Source organism: Eptatretus burgeri, chromosome 18 (assembly GCF_056783735.1).
Source record: "Eptatretus burgeri isolate ZD-2024b chromosome 18, Ebu_testis_v1, whole genome shotgun sequence".
In the NCBI taxonomy this organism is placed as follows: Eukaryota; Metazoa; Chordata; class Myxini; order Myxiniformes; family Myxinidae; genus Eptatretus; species Eptatretus burgeri.
Genome location: NC_140978.1, coordinates 29866946 through 29883193, shown reverse-complemented (window position 1 = coordinate 29883193; position 16248 = coordinate 29866946). Strand labels below are relative to the sequence as shown.

General features: G+C 43.1%; 1 protein-coding gene across 4 annotated transcripts in view; it reads left to right on the top strand.

Moving 5' to 3' along the window:
* The window catches only part of LOC147008810 (filamin-C-like), a 71345-nt gene extending 62175 nt beyond the window's left edge, over positions 1-9170 (top strand). For all 4 annotated transcript variants that reach the window (XM_085864293.1, XM_085864292.1, XM_085864291.1 and 1 more), the window contains 5 exons: positions 502-634; positions 1428-1604; positions 6111-6329; positions 6555-6770; positions 7195-9170. In XM_085864293.1, coding sequence (XP_085720419.1) covers positions 502-634; positions 1428-1604; positions 6111-6329; positions 6555-6770; positions 7195-7382 — 933 coding nt within the window. In that variant the 3' untranslated portion in view covers positions 7383-9170. The remainder of the gene's footprint in view (positions 1-501; positions 635-1427; positions 1605-6110; positions 6330-6554; positions 6771-7194) is intronic.
* The last annotated feature ends 7078 nt before the right edge of the window (positions 9171-16248 follow it).

The window sequence follows — 16248 nt, the reverse complement described above, 5'->3', positions numbered from 1 at the left end:
TCTAATCGGCTTGTTCTTGTCACCTACCCAACTCATCCACATATTTTTGTCATAACCGGTCCAAAAGTTTTTGAAATATCAAAATATCGTACTATCTATCGTTTTTGGCCCCATCTCTCAATGGTGAAGAATCGTTATAAAACAATAATAAAATTCTTGTATCTGGATTCGGATTTTCAACAAAATCTAATCGATTCATCCAAAACCATCCATAACGTTTTGAGACATCCTGTTTACAGCAGAGATGATATAGCGGAGCTGCGGAGGTAATAATTATCGTTATGACACATTGTACTTTCATTGACCTAACGAGTAGCCCTTATACTTAGACTACAGGTTAGGGTTTATAATATCATTAACTCAGGTTATCTCACATTAGGACATTTCCATTCATGGCCTGCTGTGATGATTAATTGGGTTAAAAACATTCTGACATTGTTTAAATTTATAAAAATGACCACAGTGTGGAGCATCACAATGACGACCACCTTTTATTTCTAGGAATCCGGACTTAAAGCAAATCACCCAGCATCCTTTGCAGTCCAGATGCATGGGACGCGTGGCTTCCTGGAAGCAAAGCTACATTCTGCTTCTGGTGCTCTCGAGGACTGCTACATCTCAGATGTAGAACAAGGTAAATAATCTTTAAAATATATTGTGGAACGAGACAGACTGTAACGTCTGACTAACAAGAGAGAGAGAGACAGCACCAACCTCCGGACTATGAATGAATAGTGCAATCGGAATACTCAGATTTTCATTCTTTGATGGAGAATCCAAAGAAAGGATGAGGTGGGGGGGGGGTAATGGGGCAGATAACAGCAATTTTTGAGAGGAATCCTGCAAATGATGATACAAGCATCAAATTTGGCACATTTGTTCTCCAGGGGATTATAATCAAATCTGCCTGATTGGTTATTTGAAAATCCAAATTTTGAAAAATTTGAAAAAAAAAAAAAATTCAAAAAAGTCAAGATCACGAATCAATGTTGGATGCTGGCTGAGATTGGTGAATGTTTCAGAAACTTCATCAAAGACGTTCCAAGTCTGCCATGCAGTTTTCTTCCCTTTACCGCGGAAGGCAGACACGACGTCACATCCAGTGAACGCATGGAAGTATGGGATCTCTCTTGCTTTCTCAGGCCCTATTGCAGAAACTATCTCATGGACTTGTATCCATCGTGCCTTTGCTCCTTGGCCAAAGGCAAACCGCATGTTCTCAAGACCTAGTTCCTGTAAGGATGGCAGTACAGATATTGCTATGACTCGTACGTCCGTGTCATTAGCCTTAATGATAATGGACTTGCTACCATCCGTCGTTGCATCCCTGGCGTGTACAAATATTCGAGTGTCAGCTTCTTCATGACAACATAGAGACACATTATATTAACGAGCACACCGTTGTACCCCTACTTTGATCCTTGCAGATCGCCGTACAGTGCGTTTCGTTCCACGAGAGAATGGAACACACTTCATCGAGGTTCTATTCAATGGAAGCCACATCACAGGGAGTCCATTCCGTGTGAGAATCGGTGACTCGGTCCAAGGTGGAGATCCGGGCAAGGTGTCTGCCAATGGTGCCGGATTGGAGAGAGGCACCACTGGTACGTATTGGTCTTATGGAGAAATCAACATTTCAGGGAAAATATGTTTAATGAAGGAGCAACCGACTTAAAGGCCCAGTCACACCTTGACGTTTTAGCCAGCAATGGCAACGTATCAAAATGTATGTAAAACGCTGGCTTACGCTGAACTTTTGATGTTTTTTTTTAAGATTCGGACGTATTCATAACGTGTTGGTCGTATGCATAACATATTAGTAACGGACACAGAATGCTTCGTTGTCTAATAGATAACTTATACCAACGAATGCTTAGCCTGTTATTGGCGATCACAACCTATGCCCAACGATAGTCTAACTTATGCATAGCGCGCTGCACGTATCGCCGACGATCACGTGGCGTAGCCTATTAAAAGGCTGCCACACAACGATTCAAATCATAACCGCCAGAGAAATGGAAGTGTCAACATCGCAGTCACACCTTGGCGATCTTGCCAGCGTATGGCGACCTCTGCAAAATGTGTCTAAAACCCTGGCGCACGTCGAATACGGTATGGGTAATTTTTGTATACGTGAATAGAACACTAAAGTACGCTATCATACGTCGTAGTAAGTGGAGTACGACTTGAAATTTTAAACGTGTTAAAAATTTTATGACGTACTTGCCGTATGCCTCACACGTTCCGCATGCGATGGGAATAAGTTGTACGCACGATATGCGATCGTTGGCACACGTCGACACACGTTGCTTGTAAGTTACTCATAAGTCGAAACACGTCAATGTAATGGTTAGCGTCAGTGATCCAGACTCCCTGGTTTTTTATTTTTATTTTTTGGTTTTTTTCTTCTTCGGTATGACGGTGATGTTGACACTTCGATTTCTAGTGCGGTTATAATATAATGTAATTAATAGGCTGCCGCTCAACGATTTAAGGCCCGGTCACACCTTGACGTTTTAGCCAGCGATGGCAACGTATTAAAATGTATGTAAAACGCTGGCTTACGTTGAACTTTTGATGTTTTTTTTTAAAGATTCGGACGTATTCATAGCGACTTGGTCTTATGTATAACGCATTGGTAACGGACACAGAACGTTTCGTTGTGTTATAGATAACTTATACCAACGAATGCTGAACCTGTTGTCGGCCTACACAACCGATGCCCAACGATAGTCTAACTTAGGCATAGCGCATTGCACGCATCGCCGACGATGTCGTGACGTAGCCTATTAAAAGGCTGACGCACAACGATTTGAATCATAACTGCCATAGAAATGGAAGTGTCAACATCGCGGTCACACCTTGGCGATCTTGCCAGCGTATGCCGACCTAAGAAAAATGTGTCTAAAACGTTGGGGCACGTCAAATACGGTATGAGTAAGTTTGGTATACGTGAGTACAACGCTAAAGTACGCTATCATACGCCGTAGTAAGTAGAGTACGTCAAGAAATTTTAAACATGTTCAAAATTTTACGACGTACTCGGCGTATGACACACGTTCCGCATGCGATGGGGATAAGTTTTACACACGATATGTGGACGCTTACACACGTCCACAAAGGCTACTTATAAGCTACTCATAAGTCTAAACACGTCGCGGTAATGTCTTTTTTACGCGAAACTTATTTCTAACTTATGTTTGACGTGCTTTGAACCAATTCTTTACGTAGCCCCAACACACATCGACGTATGTAGACGTATCCCAATGACGTCTTACGGTCGACAAAAAAAATAAATTAACGTATTTCTAGCTTACAACTGCCATATAAAGACGTGTTCCCAGCGGTTTTGGGAATTGGTATATAAAAATGGTGTTCATAAAAGGGGAACCCAACAGTGTTTTCGAGTCCTTTTTGAGTCGATGTCCATGTCAGCAGGAACAGTATCAGTATCAGTATCAGTATCAGTATCAGTATTAGTATTAGTATTAGTATTAGTTGTAGTTTGTTCATGTTGGCAGTAGTAGGTGAGTGTGAGGGGGAGGGTGTGGGTTATGATGGATCCTCCTTGCGTTTAACGATTTAACGATTTAAATGATAAACTCAACGATTTAAATGGCTGCATCTCCACTATTGAAAGTAGACGCTTGCGCTCAACAATTGGATTTTTTTTTACACTCAACGACTTTTAAACGGTACCACTCAGCTATTTTCATTGTTTACAATGAACGATTTAAATTGCTGTCACTCGCCTTTGTTTTTTGACGCTGGGGTTTTGAAATTTGAAGCGTTTCTTCTGAACTGTTAAAACGCTCAAACTCGACTATTTTAAATAGACGCTGCCGATGGACAATTGGAATCATAGCCAAGCTAGACATCGAAGTGTGAACATCCTCGTCATGCCGAAGAAAAGTTTGAAGAATGCTGCAAATAAGTGTCCTGGCCGTGGCCGTGGATGCTGACGCAAGGACGATCCATTATACCGACGTCTTTCAGCCTATGAGTAACTTAAAAGTAACGTCTGTCGATGTGTGGCAACGATCGTGTAACGTGCCAACAACACGTTAATCATAGGTTAGAAATAAGTTTCGGGTACGCTAAACATTACCTCGGCGTGTCTCAACTTATGATTAACTTACAAGTAGCATGTGTTGACGTCTGTCAACGATCGCAGACCGTGCATACAACCTGTGGCCAGCGTAGCGGAACGTGTGAGTCATACACCGGCATACGTCGTGAAATTTCAAGCATGAAAAATTTGAGGAAACCAAAAAGTACAACGTTTAAAGCCAACGTACAACGACTTATGGCAACGTACTACGACGTATGCCAGCGTGCTCTCAATGTTATCAAAACTTACCCATAACGTATTCAACGTTTGCCAGCGTTTTAGAAAAAAAATTCAAAAATCGGCATACGTTGGCTAAAACGTCAAGGTGTGACCGGGCCTTTAAATCATAACCGCACTAGAAATCGAAGTGTCTACATCACTGTCATACCGAAGAAAAAAAAAAAAACAGGGAGTCTGGAACACTGATGCTAACCATTACATTGACGTGTTTCGACTTATGAGTACCTTACAAGTAATGTGTGTGGACATGTGTCAACGATCGCGTAACATGCCTACAACACGTTACTCATAGGTTAGAAATAAGTTTTGGGTACGCTAAACATTACCTCGACGTGTTTCGACTTATGATTAACTTACAAGTAACGTGTGTTGACGTGTGTCAACGATCGCATATTGTGCCTACAACTTATGGCCAGCGTAGCGGAACGTGTGAGTCATATGCTGGCATAAGTCTTCAAATTCAAGCATGCTAAAATTTGAGGACAACCGCAAAGTATAACGATGAAAGCCAGCGTACTACGACATATGGCAGTTTTTTCAGCGTGCTCTCAACGTTTCCAAAACTTACCCATAACGTATTCGACGTGTGCCAGCGTTTTAGACAAATTTTTCAAAAATTGGCATAAGCTGGCTGAAACGTCAAGGTGTGACTGGGCCTTAACCACTGTCAGTTGGACCGTAGGGCACCCCTTCTGACCGTTTGGTGGCTTTCTCACCTGCAGTTGCGTGTACATCAAAACATCTACGGTGTCTTTCATGCTAAAGGAGAGCGATGGATGTTCAGCATGTATATGATATGCAAGGATATACTAGGAACTTTGATGCAGGAAGAGGCCATTTTACCCATTAAGCCTGCACCAAAAACTCTCATTTTATCAACTTCATTTCATTGAAGGATAGGGGGGAGGCTCGGGAGGAATAGGAGTGGGGAGGGGAATGATGGGATAAGCACAGGTGTTGTTTTTTTCCCCCATTTATTTATTTGAGGATTGTTTTTTTAATGGGGGTGGGGTGGGGGGTAAATACAGTTGTAGGCTAAGGGATGAATAAACACTGACAGCACATTGACGTTTTGATGAGACCCTCTCACAGACATCACAATCATAACACCTGTACTGTATACAATCACTGATCCACACCTCAGCTACCTACTCCTCCTGCCAATATGCATGTACGGGGAATACTACTACTACTACTTTAATGGCATCGATTACTTCTTGTGGTGTCGACCGTAAATCGTTGTTGGCCCAAGTCTTTCACGAACCGGCTGGCCAGGCTGGTCATTTGACTGAATATGACAGGAGCTGGTAATTTTGTAAGGGTGGAGCAAAATCTTGCTTCCTCTTCCGGAAGAACACTATCAAATTTGAACACAAAAGTAAGTAGTATATGATTCAAGAAAACTCTTCCCCAGCCCCTAGTGGATTCTCTCAGCCACTGGAAATTGCCCTGGCTGTTCTTACATTGATATTAATGCAAATTAACTAAATAAGCATGCAATCTCATGAACCAATAAACTCATGCTCTCCCTGAATGGTCCACTCTTTTATTAATGTGCTCTTTATCCGTAGTTCTTTTTTTTGATGCCTTGCTATTATGTTAAATAGTTCAGAGATGGTCTGTCTTCATTTTGCCCTTCCTTATTTGTAACTGCTTTGCATTGTTGGCTTGACAGACTAATTTGGCTTCCACAATGACACATATGGGAAATGGAAAATGATGATGACCTCACATTTTGTCCTTGCCCTTATATCTTCAGGTGCACCAGCAGAGTTTGTGGTGAAGACATCAGCAGCTGGGCCAGGTGCCCTTTCTGTGACGGTCGACGGCCCATCCAAGGTTCAGCTTGATTGTAGCGAGACAACCGAGGGTTACCACGTGCACTACGTACCCACAGCCCCCGGAAGCTACCTGATCTCCATTAAATATGCAGGACCCTACCACATCGTGGGCAGTCCCTTCAAGGCAAACATCACTGGTAAATTTGCTGCAAGAATTCTCGATAGTGTAGTAATTGGATCACTTTTACATGATGTAAATTGAAATGTTTGTAAAATCTGTGGTTGTCAAAATTGTTGAGACAAGGCGATGTGGCTCTTTCACTTTGTAACAGTGGTATTTAAAGGTCTTGCATGAGCCCAACCTAAGTGGGAACACAGACGAGGCACATATTTCACACCTTCAAACCCATTAATTCTCGCAGGTCCACGCTTCTCTGGGGGGCACAGCTTGCACGAGACATCAACCGTCCTGGTGGAGAAGATGTCAAAACAAACGTCGTATGTCGGCAGCAGCGCACAGAGCACGAGCTCAACACACTTTGCTGCAGATGCTTCCAAAGTGACGTCATGGGGGGCAGGTCTCAGTAAGGCCTTTGTTGGCCAGAAGAACACATTCACAGTGGATTGCAGCAAGGCAGGTGTGTGAATAGGACGTGTTGGGAGAAACTAACTGAAAACTCCAAAACAAAAATTTCAGTTTATGAGCCAAACTTATGTATAGGTAAACAAATATATTGGTTGGGTAATATGCTCAGGAGGGATGATGGAATGTGGTTAGGCAAGTCTTTAATAGGAATGTAGTTTGGCAGAAGGAGAAGTGGCAGACTAAAATTGAGGTGGAACGATGTACATGAAAGACATTGGGAGTGCAGGTAGAGGATGCTCAAGGTGGAGAGGTCAAACTCGTGTGGCTGACCTCACAAGAATGTGGGAATAATTGAGGCCATAAAGTAGTTGTAGATCCAGATGATGATAGATGAACTATGCAATACCATATATTGGGTTATAATGAGTAATTAAAAGTTCTTGTATTACTGTATGGCTGTTATTTTTATCATCCAGGCTCCAGCATGCTGATGGTTGGTGTCCATGGGCCAAAAGCCCCATGTGAAGAAGTTCATGTGCGACATGTAGGGAACAGGGTGTACAACGTGACTTATACAGTACGAGAAAAAGGCGACTACAACCTCATGGTAAAATGGGGTGAAGACAATATTCCCAACAGCCCCTTCAATATTGTTGTACCTTGAACAAGATGAAAGAAAGCCATTTTTGTGAGGAAGTAAATCGATGCGAGGGGTGGGGTTTGGTAATGCTAAAATGCGCAAGTTGAAAAAGTTAAAAATTAAATAAGACATTTACATTTGACGTGCCTTAGAATGAGCCTCCAATGTGCTGCTCATCAGTGCAGTGAATGTGAGAGAGCTGAGGTTGAACAGGATGTGCAGTAAATTTGTGAACTCATCATTTACCCGAAAGTCAGTAATGTGTGTGTACCATCATGGTAATGTTTTGCAAGAATTGGGTAGGAGTGTGAAAGTCTGCAGAAAAACAAGAACAAAGTAAATGAGAAGAGCATAGGGGGTGAAAGCTAAGAAAACAAAGGAAAAACGAACAAACAAAAAAACAGCTCATCAACCCTCAACAAGAGCAGCCATCTTGAGACACACTATACATGAGAGTAACCGTCTCATTACACACTGTACATGAGAGTAGCCGTCTCGTTACACACTGTACATGAGAGTAGCCGTCTCGTTACACACTGTACATGAAAGTAGCCAAAAGGTTGCACACTGTACATGAGAGCAAACATCTCGTTAACACTGTACACCAGAGCAACCATCTTGTTAACACTGTACATGAGAGCAACCATCTTGTTAACACTGTACACGAGAGAAACCATCTTGTTAACACTGCACACGAGAGCAACCATCTTGTTAACACTGTATACGAGAGCAACCATCTTGTTAACATTGTACGCAAGGGCGACCATCTTGTTAACAATGTACATGAGAGCGACCATCTTGTTTACACTGTACATGAGAGCAACCTATCTTGTTAACACTGTACATGAGAGTAGCCATTTCGTTGCACACTGTGCACAAGAGCAACCATCTTGTTAACACTGTACACGAGAGAGACCATCTTGTTAACACTGTACACGAGAGCAACCATCTTGTTAACACTGTACACAAGAGCAACCTTCTTGTTAACACTGTACACAAGAGCAACCATCTTGTTAACACTGTACACAAGAGCAACCATCTTGTTAACACTGTACACAAGAGCAACCATCTTGTTAACACTGCACACGAGAGCGACCATCTTGTTAACACTGTACACGAGAGCGACCATCTTGTTAACACTGTACACGAGAGTGACCATCTTGTTAACACTGTACACGAGAGCGACCATCTTGTTTACACTGTACACGAGAGCAACCATCTTGTTAACACTGCACACGAGAGCGACCATCTTGTTAACACTGTACACGAGAGCGACCATCTTGTTAACACTGTACACGAGAGTGACCATCTTGTTAACACTGTACACGAGAGCGACCATCTTGTTTACACTGTACACGAGAGCAACCATATTGTTAACACTGTACACAAGAGCGACAATCTTGTTAACACTGTGCACGAGAGCAACCATCTTGTTAATCCATGAACAAATAACTGATCAATCTTCTCCAGTTGATCCTTCCTTTCTAAATTAAGCTGCGATACTACAGTGCATGATGCAATTAGGATTTATCGATAAAATGAATCTTTGTTGTTCAGTTCTCTCTTTTTTTTTATATGACAAAGTTGATATTGATTGTGATGATAATAATAATATAATGTTCTTCAACACTTGCAGCTCAATGCAAGCTCCCTGTACTTTTTTTTCTGGATTCTTATTTTTATAAACGTCAAATCCATAAGCACAAAGTTCACCATTTGTAATGTAATACATGATACGATAAAGCTATTGTGTGTTAGTATGTGGAACTCCCAGTTTTTGTGAGATGAAACAATAAAAGTTTGGCCCATCAAGCTCTGATTAATCATTTGCTTTCGATAACACAACTCATCTCACTGGAATAGTTAAGCCTCCCCGTTATGGAGGCTTATACCTGTTGTAGGATTTGAGTGTACAATTAGGGGCCCCCAATTTTCAGAGTTTTAGACCCCTCGGAGTACTAAGCCATTACTTAGCCCCCCCCCCCCCATTTTCTGCCAATTTCCGAGCTGTATCTCAATAAGGGGAATACAAAGTATGTAGGGTTGACATAATTTTCTGTGTGGCTGCGTGCGTCTGAAGCCTTCTGGTCAAAACCCATTGGTTGGACAAGTGGCATATGACTCCACCAACAATATCAACTTGGAAAATCATACATCCACCATTTTGGTTCTGTCGGCCACAGTACGTGTAGGCCACACAGGCCTTAGGCTTCAGACCTCTCATGTCGGCCTATGGGTTAGTGCAATTGGAATCTATCCAAGCTATATAACCACAATGGATTATCTCTGCACATTATGTACGTAACCCCAGTTATTTTATTTATATTTTTGGGAGCAGTCTGTTGTATATACAGTGCTCAAAGAAAGGGAGGGTTGTTATGTACATTTGAAGATGGCATAATGCATTGTCTATCGTTAAAGAAAGGTAGGTTTTGATTACAACCCATGCAGAAGAAAGAAAATAGTCATGAAGGTAATGCATATTGGGGCCATTCAAAATTGACTTAACACTTGGAGGGGTGGTGGTGGGGAGGTCTGTCCAAACGTTATGGAGTGTTACAGGGGAGTGGGGTTTTTTCAGTGCATTACCTAATGTTATCATTATCAAGCAATGAGCCTGGTGTTGGCTTAAAGTCTTAGGGTCTTGAGTTCAAGCCCCTTTTCCATTGAAATAACACCAGGTGGGTTGACTCAGCCTGTCATCCTTCGAAGGTCGGGATAATGAGTACCAGCTTGTTGGTAACAGGGACACTGCATCAGCGGTATAGGTGTGCTTCCAGAAAATGATGCAACCAGCAGCCACAGGCTGCACACAAAACAACATCAAGCAATGATTACTTTGTTTCATGCACCCTTTAACGATGCAAGTATTTAATGATACAACTGTGGAAAAAGAGGTTTTCCATATCAGCGAATACCTGACACCAGGAGTACTTAATTGTTGTCAACCCACCACCTCTGGGGTGGGCAGCCTTCAAGCTTTATATAACATCTTAGCGGGTGTGTGTTGAAGTGTTATGGGGGTGGGGTATCACATTTTATCAAGAATAGTGCTAGGTAATTTTTGAACTGCCCCATTGATACTACAAGGTATTAAAAAAAAAAATTGGGGGATGTGGGGTGGGGGCTTGGGGTTTGGTTAGGAAGGAATGGAGGACATCAAGAAAGGGGAAGGAGAGAACAGAGTTGGGGTTGGGAGGTGTGTTATGGACTGGTGTTTGGGTGGTGGGGGGGTGGAGGAATTGAGGACATGAAGAAAGGGGGAGAGTTGATGACTTGAGGAAGAAAAATGGAGGCAAGGCCAAAATTGGGGAGGGGGCAGAGAGTTTGGAGAGGGCTTGAGGCTTTGGTGGGGGAGGGGGTGGGAAGGGGTTGAAGACAAAAGAGGGAGGGGAGGACAGAGTTGGGGTGGGTAGGGGAGGGGAGCAGAGAGTGGACAGAGTTGGTAGAGGGGAGTTGAGGTTTTGGGGAAGGATTCAGGGCTTGAAATCACATTTTACATGACACGGAATTCCCATGGGTCCCTACTTCTTGCAAGCAATTTAGGCAAGTGTACATGTGAAAACTCAACAACGCGTCATCCATCATTGAAGAAAAGTACGTTTTGATTACAACCTATGCAGAAAAAAAGAAAATAGTCAGAATTAATATTTGAAGTCTTTAATTAAAAAAAAAAACTCCAACCCATCATTTTGATGATCTTTTATGAAAAAATGGAAGGTTGGTGAACGAAATTTCAGATTCTGCCTGAGTTTTCGAGGCTGAATAGTGTGCAAATGCAGATTTTATAAGCAAACTATTTCACATGTGCATGGACATGTATTCACATATGTAAGGTCAATAAATTGTTTCATTTACATCATTTCTGGATCTGCAGAATTGCCAGTACCCATTTTGGTAAACTATATGTGCGTCATCCAACTTAAGACATCCAAATGTAATACATGTCTATGCCCGTGGATTTTCCACATGTGCTGGCCTCTTTGTATAAAATAATGTACAATGTACTGTATCTATACTACAAAAAGCTGTGTGTGTGTGTGTGTGTGTGTGTGTGTGTGTGTGTGTGTGTGTGTGTGTGTGTGTGTGTGTGTGTGTGTGTGTGTGTGTGTAAAAACTTACATGTGAGTATGTATTAAGTATCTGCTATTTGAACATGACTTCGATCATGCCTACATCTGTTAATGCCATTACATACTGTCGCGGATCCGGGGTTCGAGGCTTTCCATGAGGGGAAGCACTTGGGTCCCTCCTGAACGGTCGGTCCTGAGGCCGCCGGGCACAGATAACTCCGCACACCGGCAGGTTGCTAAGCAATCGAACGCCGATTGGCACGGCCAACCTGGGCAGGGTTACATTACTTAGCGTGATACCTTACCTGTGGACGGCCGGCTAATCAGGATCACTGCCCTCAGTGCACACTCTGATTACGGCTGAGCATTACAGTGAGTGTCTGCTGGCTGACAAAACAAATTATTGGGGTAGAATGTCCTGTCTAACCTTGTGCTCTGCATTGGACCAATAAAGGAAAAGACAACCGAGACAGATTGGAAAAAGCAACAAACAATTATTTATTACAAACACACAAGCAAGCAATCATTTAAAAACAAATATTTACAAGCATGGAAGCAAAAAGGTACAAAAGAGCAGATTTAACCATAAAACGTAGGCTTCTTCAATCTTACTTAAACAAAAGGCTTGGCCATCATTCACTCAGAGGCAAAGAATAAAACAAGGACTTGAAAATAAAATAAAAGTAATGAATGGAGAAAAGGAAAACAGTCTTTCCTTCTCTCCCCCACTTCACACAAATATACAGGAGAATGCGGAGGAAAATGGATGAGGAAGATGGGCAGGGGTGATGTGAAGCGATGGGGACAAGCATCCGCGTGCGAGGTGCCCGGTCCCAGTAGGCGAGTCCTCTCTGGCATCCCAGATATGTGAGTTAGATGTGCGACTCACCTTCCTCTGCCTCAGATTCTTCTTCCTCAGACCCCCGTTGACGTTGGTACCGCCATTCACCCTCCTCGTCCTTTGTGGCTGACAGGATGGAGAGGGCAGGATGATGCTCGTGGAAGGAATGTTTTTTTTCCACAGAAGCTCGACACCAATTTCTCGTGAAACCTTCCTGTCTTTACCCTCACACGTTTTTGTTCCTTCTCTCATGAGCCATCTCAGTCTTTTAATCTTCTGCTCAGGTGAGCTTGTCACGAGTCCTTCACTGACTTTCTGCTTCTTCTTCACATCCACTTTCTTCCTCTCCCCCACAAGCATTCTTTCCCTTCCCATTGGTCTGCAGCCGATGGGGGTGGGTGCAGGACATCACTTGTGGAAATTGTCACGCCATTCTGAGAACTTTCAGCGAAGCCCCCGCCCCGCCCATCACACGCCCAAAGCCGCAACGAGAGCCCCCAGCCCCCCTCCTTCGTGCGGAAAATGCCCATTCACACTGTTTTGCACTGTACCACACCCACGAGAAGCGCCGTGCCTCGCAGGCCATGACGATCACCAAGCGCCATGAGCATGCATGTGAGAGCACCAGATGTGTTACCAAGCAATGCGTGGATGGAGGGAACACAGAAAGGAACCCCGCACAACCGAGGGATGACCGAACAGCCGCGGGATTGAAGGTAAGACCGACAGGGCGAAGGAGGGACTGTTGAAAGGATATTTGATGGAGGGGAGATTATTGGTAGACCATTGAAACGGCCCGATGGAGTAATGGAGGGATGATTGAAAGTAACAGAGGGATTGAACAGAACGATGGTGTGAAGGAAGAAAGATTGAAAGAGAGGAGGTGGAGGGAAGAAATTACACGGGACAAATACAGCCTAACCAACGCATGCTCCCACCCAACAGCCCTTTGACAAGGGACCAAGGACGATCTATACAAAGACTAATGAAATAATTGATCCTCGGGTCACCTACGTGTCCACGTATGCTCTCCCACTGGGGTAAGTTTTCCAAAACCATAACAATATTATTGGAATGTAACCTTTTGACTTCAAGACACCGTCGACCCTTTAAACCACTTACACTCCTTTAGACCCCCATTTACACTCATTTTATACCCCTTACACCTGACGTGGATTTCTATCCTCGAACCCAGCGTCGTGATCGAAAGGATTCTTTAGATTGTTGAGGGATCTTGTCCTCCTCGAGGATTCAACGTCTCGCCGACTCAGTGTTGCATGTATCGGGATAAAATAAAACCACAGAAGTCCAGTAATAATCAATGTCCACAAGGAGTTCTTTCTTCTGTACCATTTATTTGCTGTCTCTCACATGTTCCTCCCCTCCCCATATATCCATTCCATTTTATAAGCAGAGAGGGCTTTTGATCGCAAGAACAGAATGCACAGCTTATCAGCCCGGTCACCTTGTACTTGCAGAAAACCCAAGCAATGTCCAAAGTGTCAAAGAAAGACAAGATTATAAGTAGGTGGTAGGCCTTAACAACTAAATAGTAGAACAGTAGATGAAAAACACAAACTCTTTGACCTACTCAGACTGAGGCAAAGGTTTCTTGTCGAGAGAGTAATAATTTCCCCAACACTCCCCCCTTGTTGCCTAAAAAGGCAACACTAGTTAAGTTTAACGATATATATTTTCTCTTCACTTGGAAATACATTCTCTCTTGCGTTTGAGTGTGCCCATTTTCTTGGGTAGTCACATCCCCCCTTTTCCCCATCGTAGAGCTCAGTCCCTTAGCCTTTCCTGTCCCGCAAGCCAGGTGGCTTCATGTGGTTGTACAGCTTCGGACCTGGTTGAGGTTCCGGTAGGCCCCTAGGCCGATAGAAGATAAGGCTACCCGTTGGGCTGCACAGCTGATTTTCAACAACCTATTTCGGGAACAGAGCAGATGAGCAAGAGTGGATTGACAATTCCTGTGAATATTGAACACATTCATTTGCGCTACTTATGGATTTCCAAGTTCAGGTTCTATCTCAAAAGAGTCGTAGGACTTAGTCTCAAAACCAGGGTATGAGGGTGGTGCTTGGGCCACCATCACCTTTTTAGCAGTATTCCTCTTTAGACAAGAAACAATCAATGCCGGCATTGTAATTGTTGCACATCTAACAAGCACCACTGCAATGATGATCCACAATAACCCAACGGAAATCCAATGCAATAGGGTAGTTCCCCAGCCTCCAAAAATCCCTTCAAACCAGGAATAAAGCCCATCTTTCGTAAAATAATTGTGATACTTGGCTCCTTCTTGCTTAATCTTGTCAGCTATGTTTGTGATTTTCTCCGAGTTATCAGGGATATAAGTACAACACTCAGAGTTAATTACAGCACACGTTCCTCCTTGAGCCGCGAGAATGAGGTCGAGCGCAACTCGGTTTTGCATTGAAACTGCACGTAGGGCGACGACCTCCGAGTTGATATCAACCATGCCTAGAGCAGTTTTATTTGCCAATAATTCAAGCGAAGCAGCTAACTCTGCCAATCCCACAGACGTTTGTCCAACACCGTAGTGAGGGATTAAAATCATGAAGAACAGTTCAGTTGACGTGAAACCCCGTTTACCCCGTTTCAAATGCTCAAAAGGTGACTTAGATAACAGGCGCATATGTGGCAAAATGAATGACAAGAAACAAGATCCACTCCAATTAACTGGAAGCCATGGGTATGCTCAATTTCCACACACGAAATAGGTATTATTTAAAGCGACTTGTGGTCCCATCGTGTGATTTTCATAAACATAATGACTGCATTCAGAATTCCCTAATCTTCTTTCTCCCCATGCCTCTTGTACCAATCATAGTTCGGGTTTTTCTGTTGCCCATTCAACCATAAAATGTGGAGGCATTTTACTTAAATTAAAATTTGGCCAAAACCAGTTACTGAAATTTCGTTGTCGGAGGCAATTTCCATTTCCATTAGTAACGATGTGGTAGTCAAGGTTATTATCTTGTTTATCCCAGTTTCTTTCCTTTGCCCAGTACCCACACCATTCACTCAGATTAAATGGTATAGCCAGAAGCAGTATCCCAGTAACTGCTGAATGAGGTATCTTAGTACAAACCCAGCAATTGGTTTTATTAAAAGCTTTCGCGTGTTTACGAGAAAGAGCCAGATAAGTGTTTATTCCATGTGGTGAACCCACTTTGCTCGTTAAGCTTCTTCGGTCTCTGAATGCCCTAGGCTTAGTTTGGTGGGTAGTCTGATAGGCCCATCTCCAAAGAACATGCAAATAACGTTGATCACAGACAGTACTTATCGGTTTAACAGACCAAGTACACATTGTACAACTTGCATTTAGTAGTACAAATAATCCTGCAATGGAAAGAATCATTAAAGTTATCAGGAAGCAATGTTCTCCTCGGGTTCTTTTCTGCCGTGTGCCAGTTTGCAGTGTGTGGCATGGATCCATGTTGCTCTTCCTTTACACTTCATAGCTGTATGGGTAGTTAGCAGTATTTGAAACGGCCCACACCAACGTGCCTGAAGAGAGTTCTTCCGTTTGTAAATTTTCACATAAACAAAGTCTCCGGGTTTGAAGTTGTGATGATCAGATGTGGCTGGTTCTGGCAGAGCTTGTTTCACCTGTGCATAAAAAGTTCTTACAGCATGATTCAGAGAGACACAGAACGTAAGCAAGGTGTCGTCCATTTGCTGCACATTCATGTCTTTTATAGTCAAAGGAGGTGAGTTCGGTAATCTCATTGGTCTTCCCATCAGAATCTCATGCGGAGATAAGCCAGTGTTTCGATTTGCGGTAGATCTCATAGTCATGAGAGCAATTGGCAGAGCATATGGCCATTTTAATCCAGTTTGTTCACAAATCTTGGCCAGTTTATTCTTTAGGAATCCATTTTGCCTCTCTACTGCCCCCGCAGATTGCGGACGATGCTTGATTTGCCGAAATGTTGCTTGATTTGCA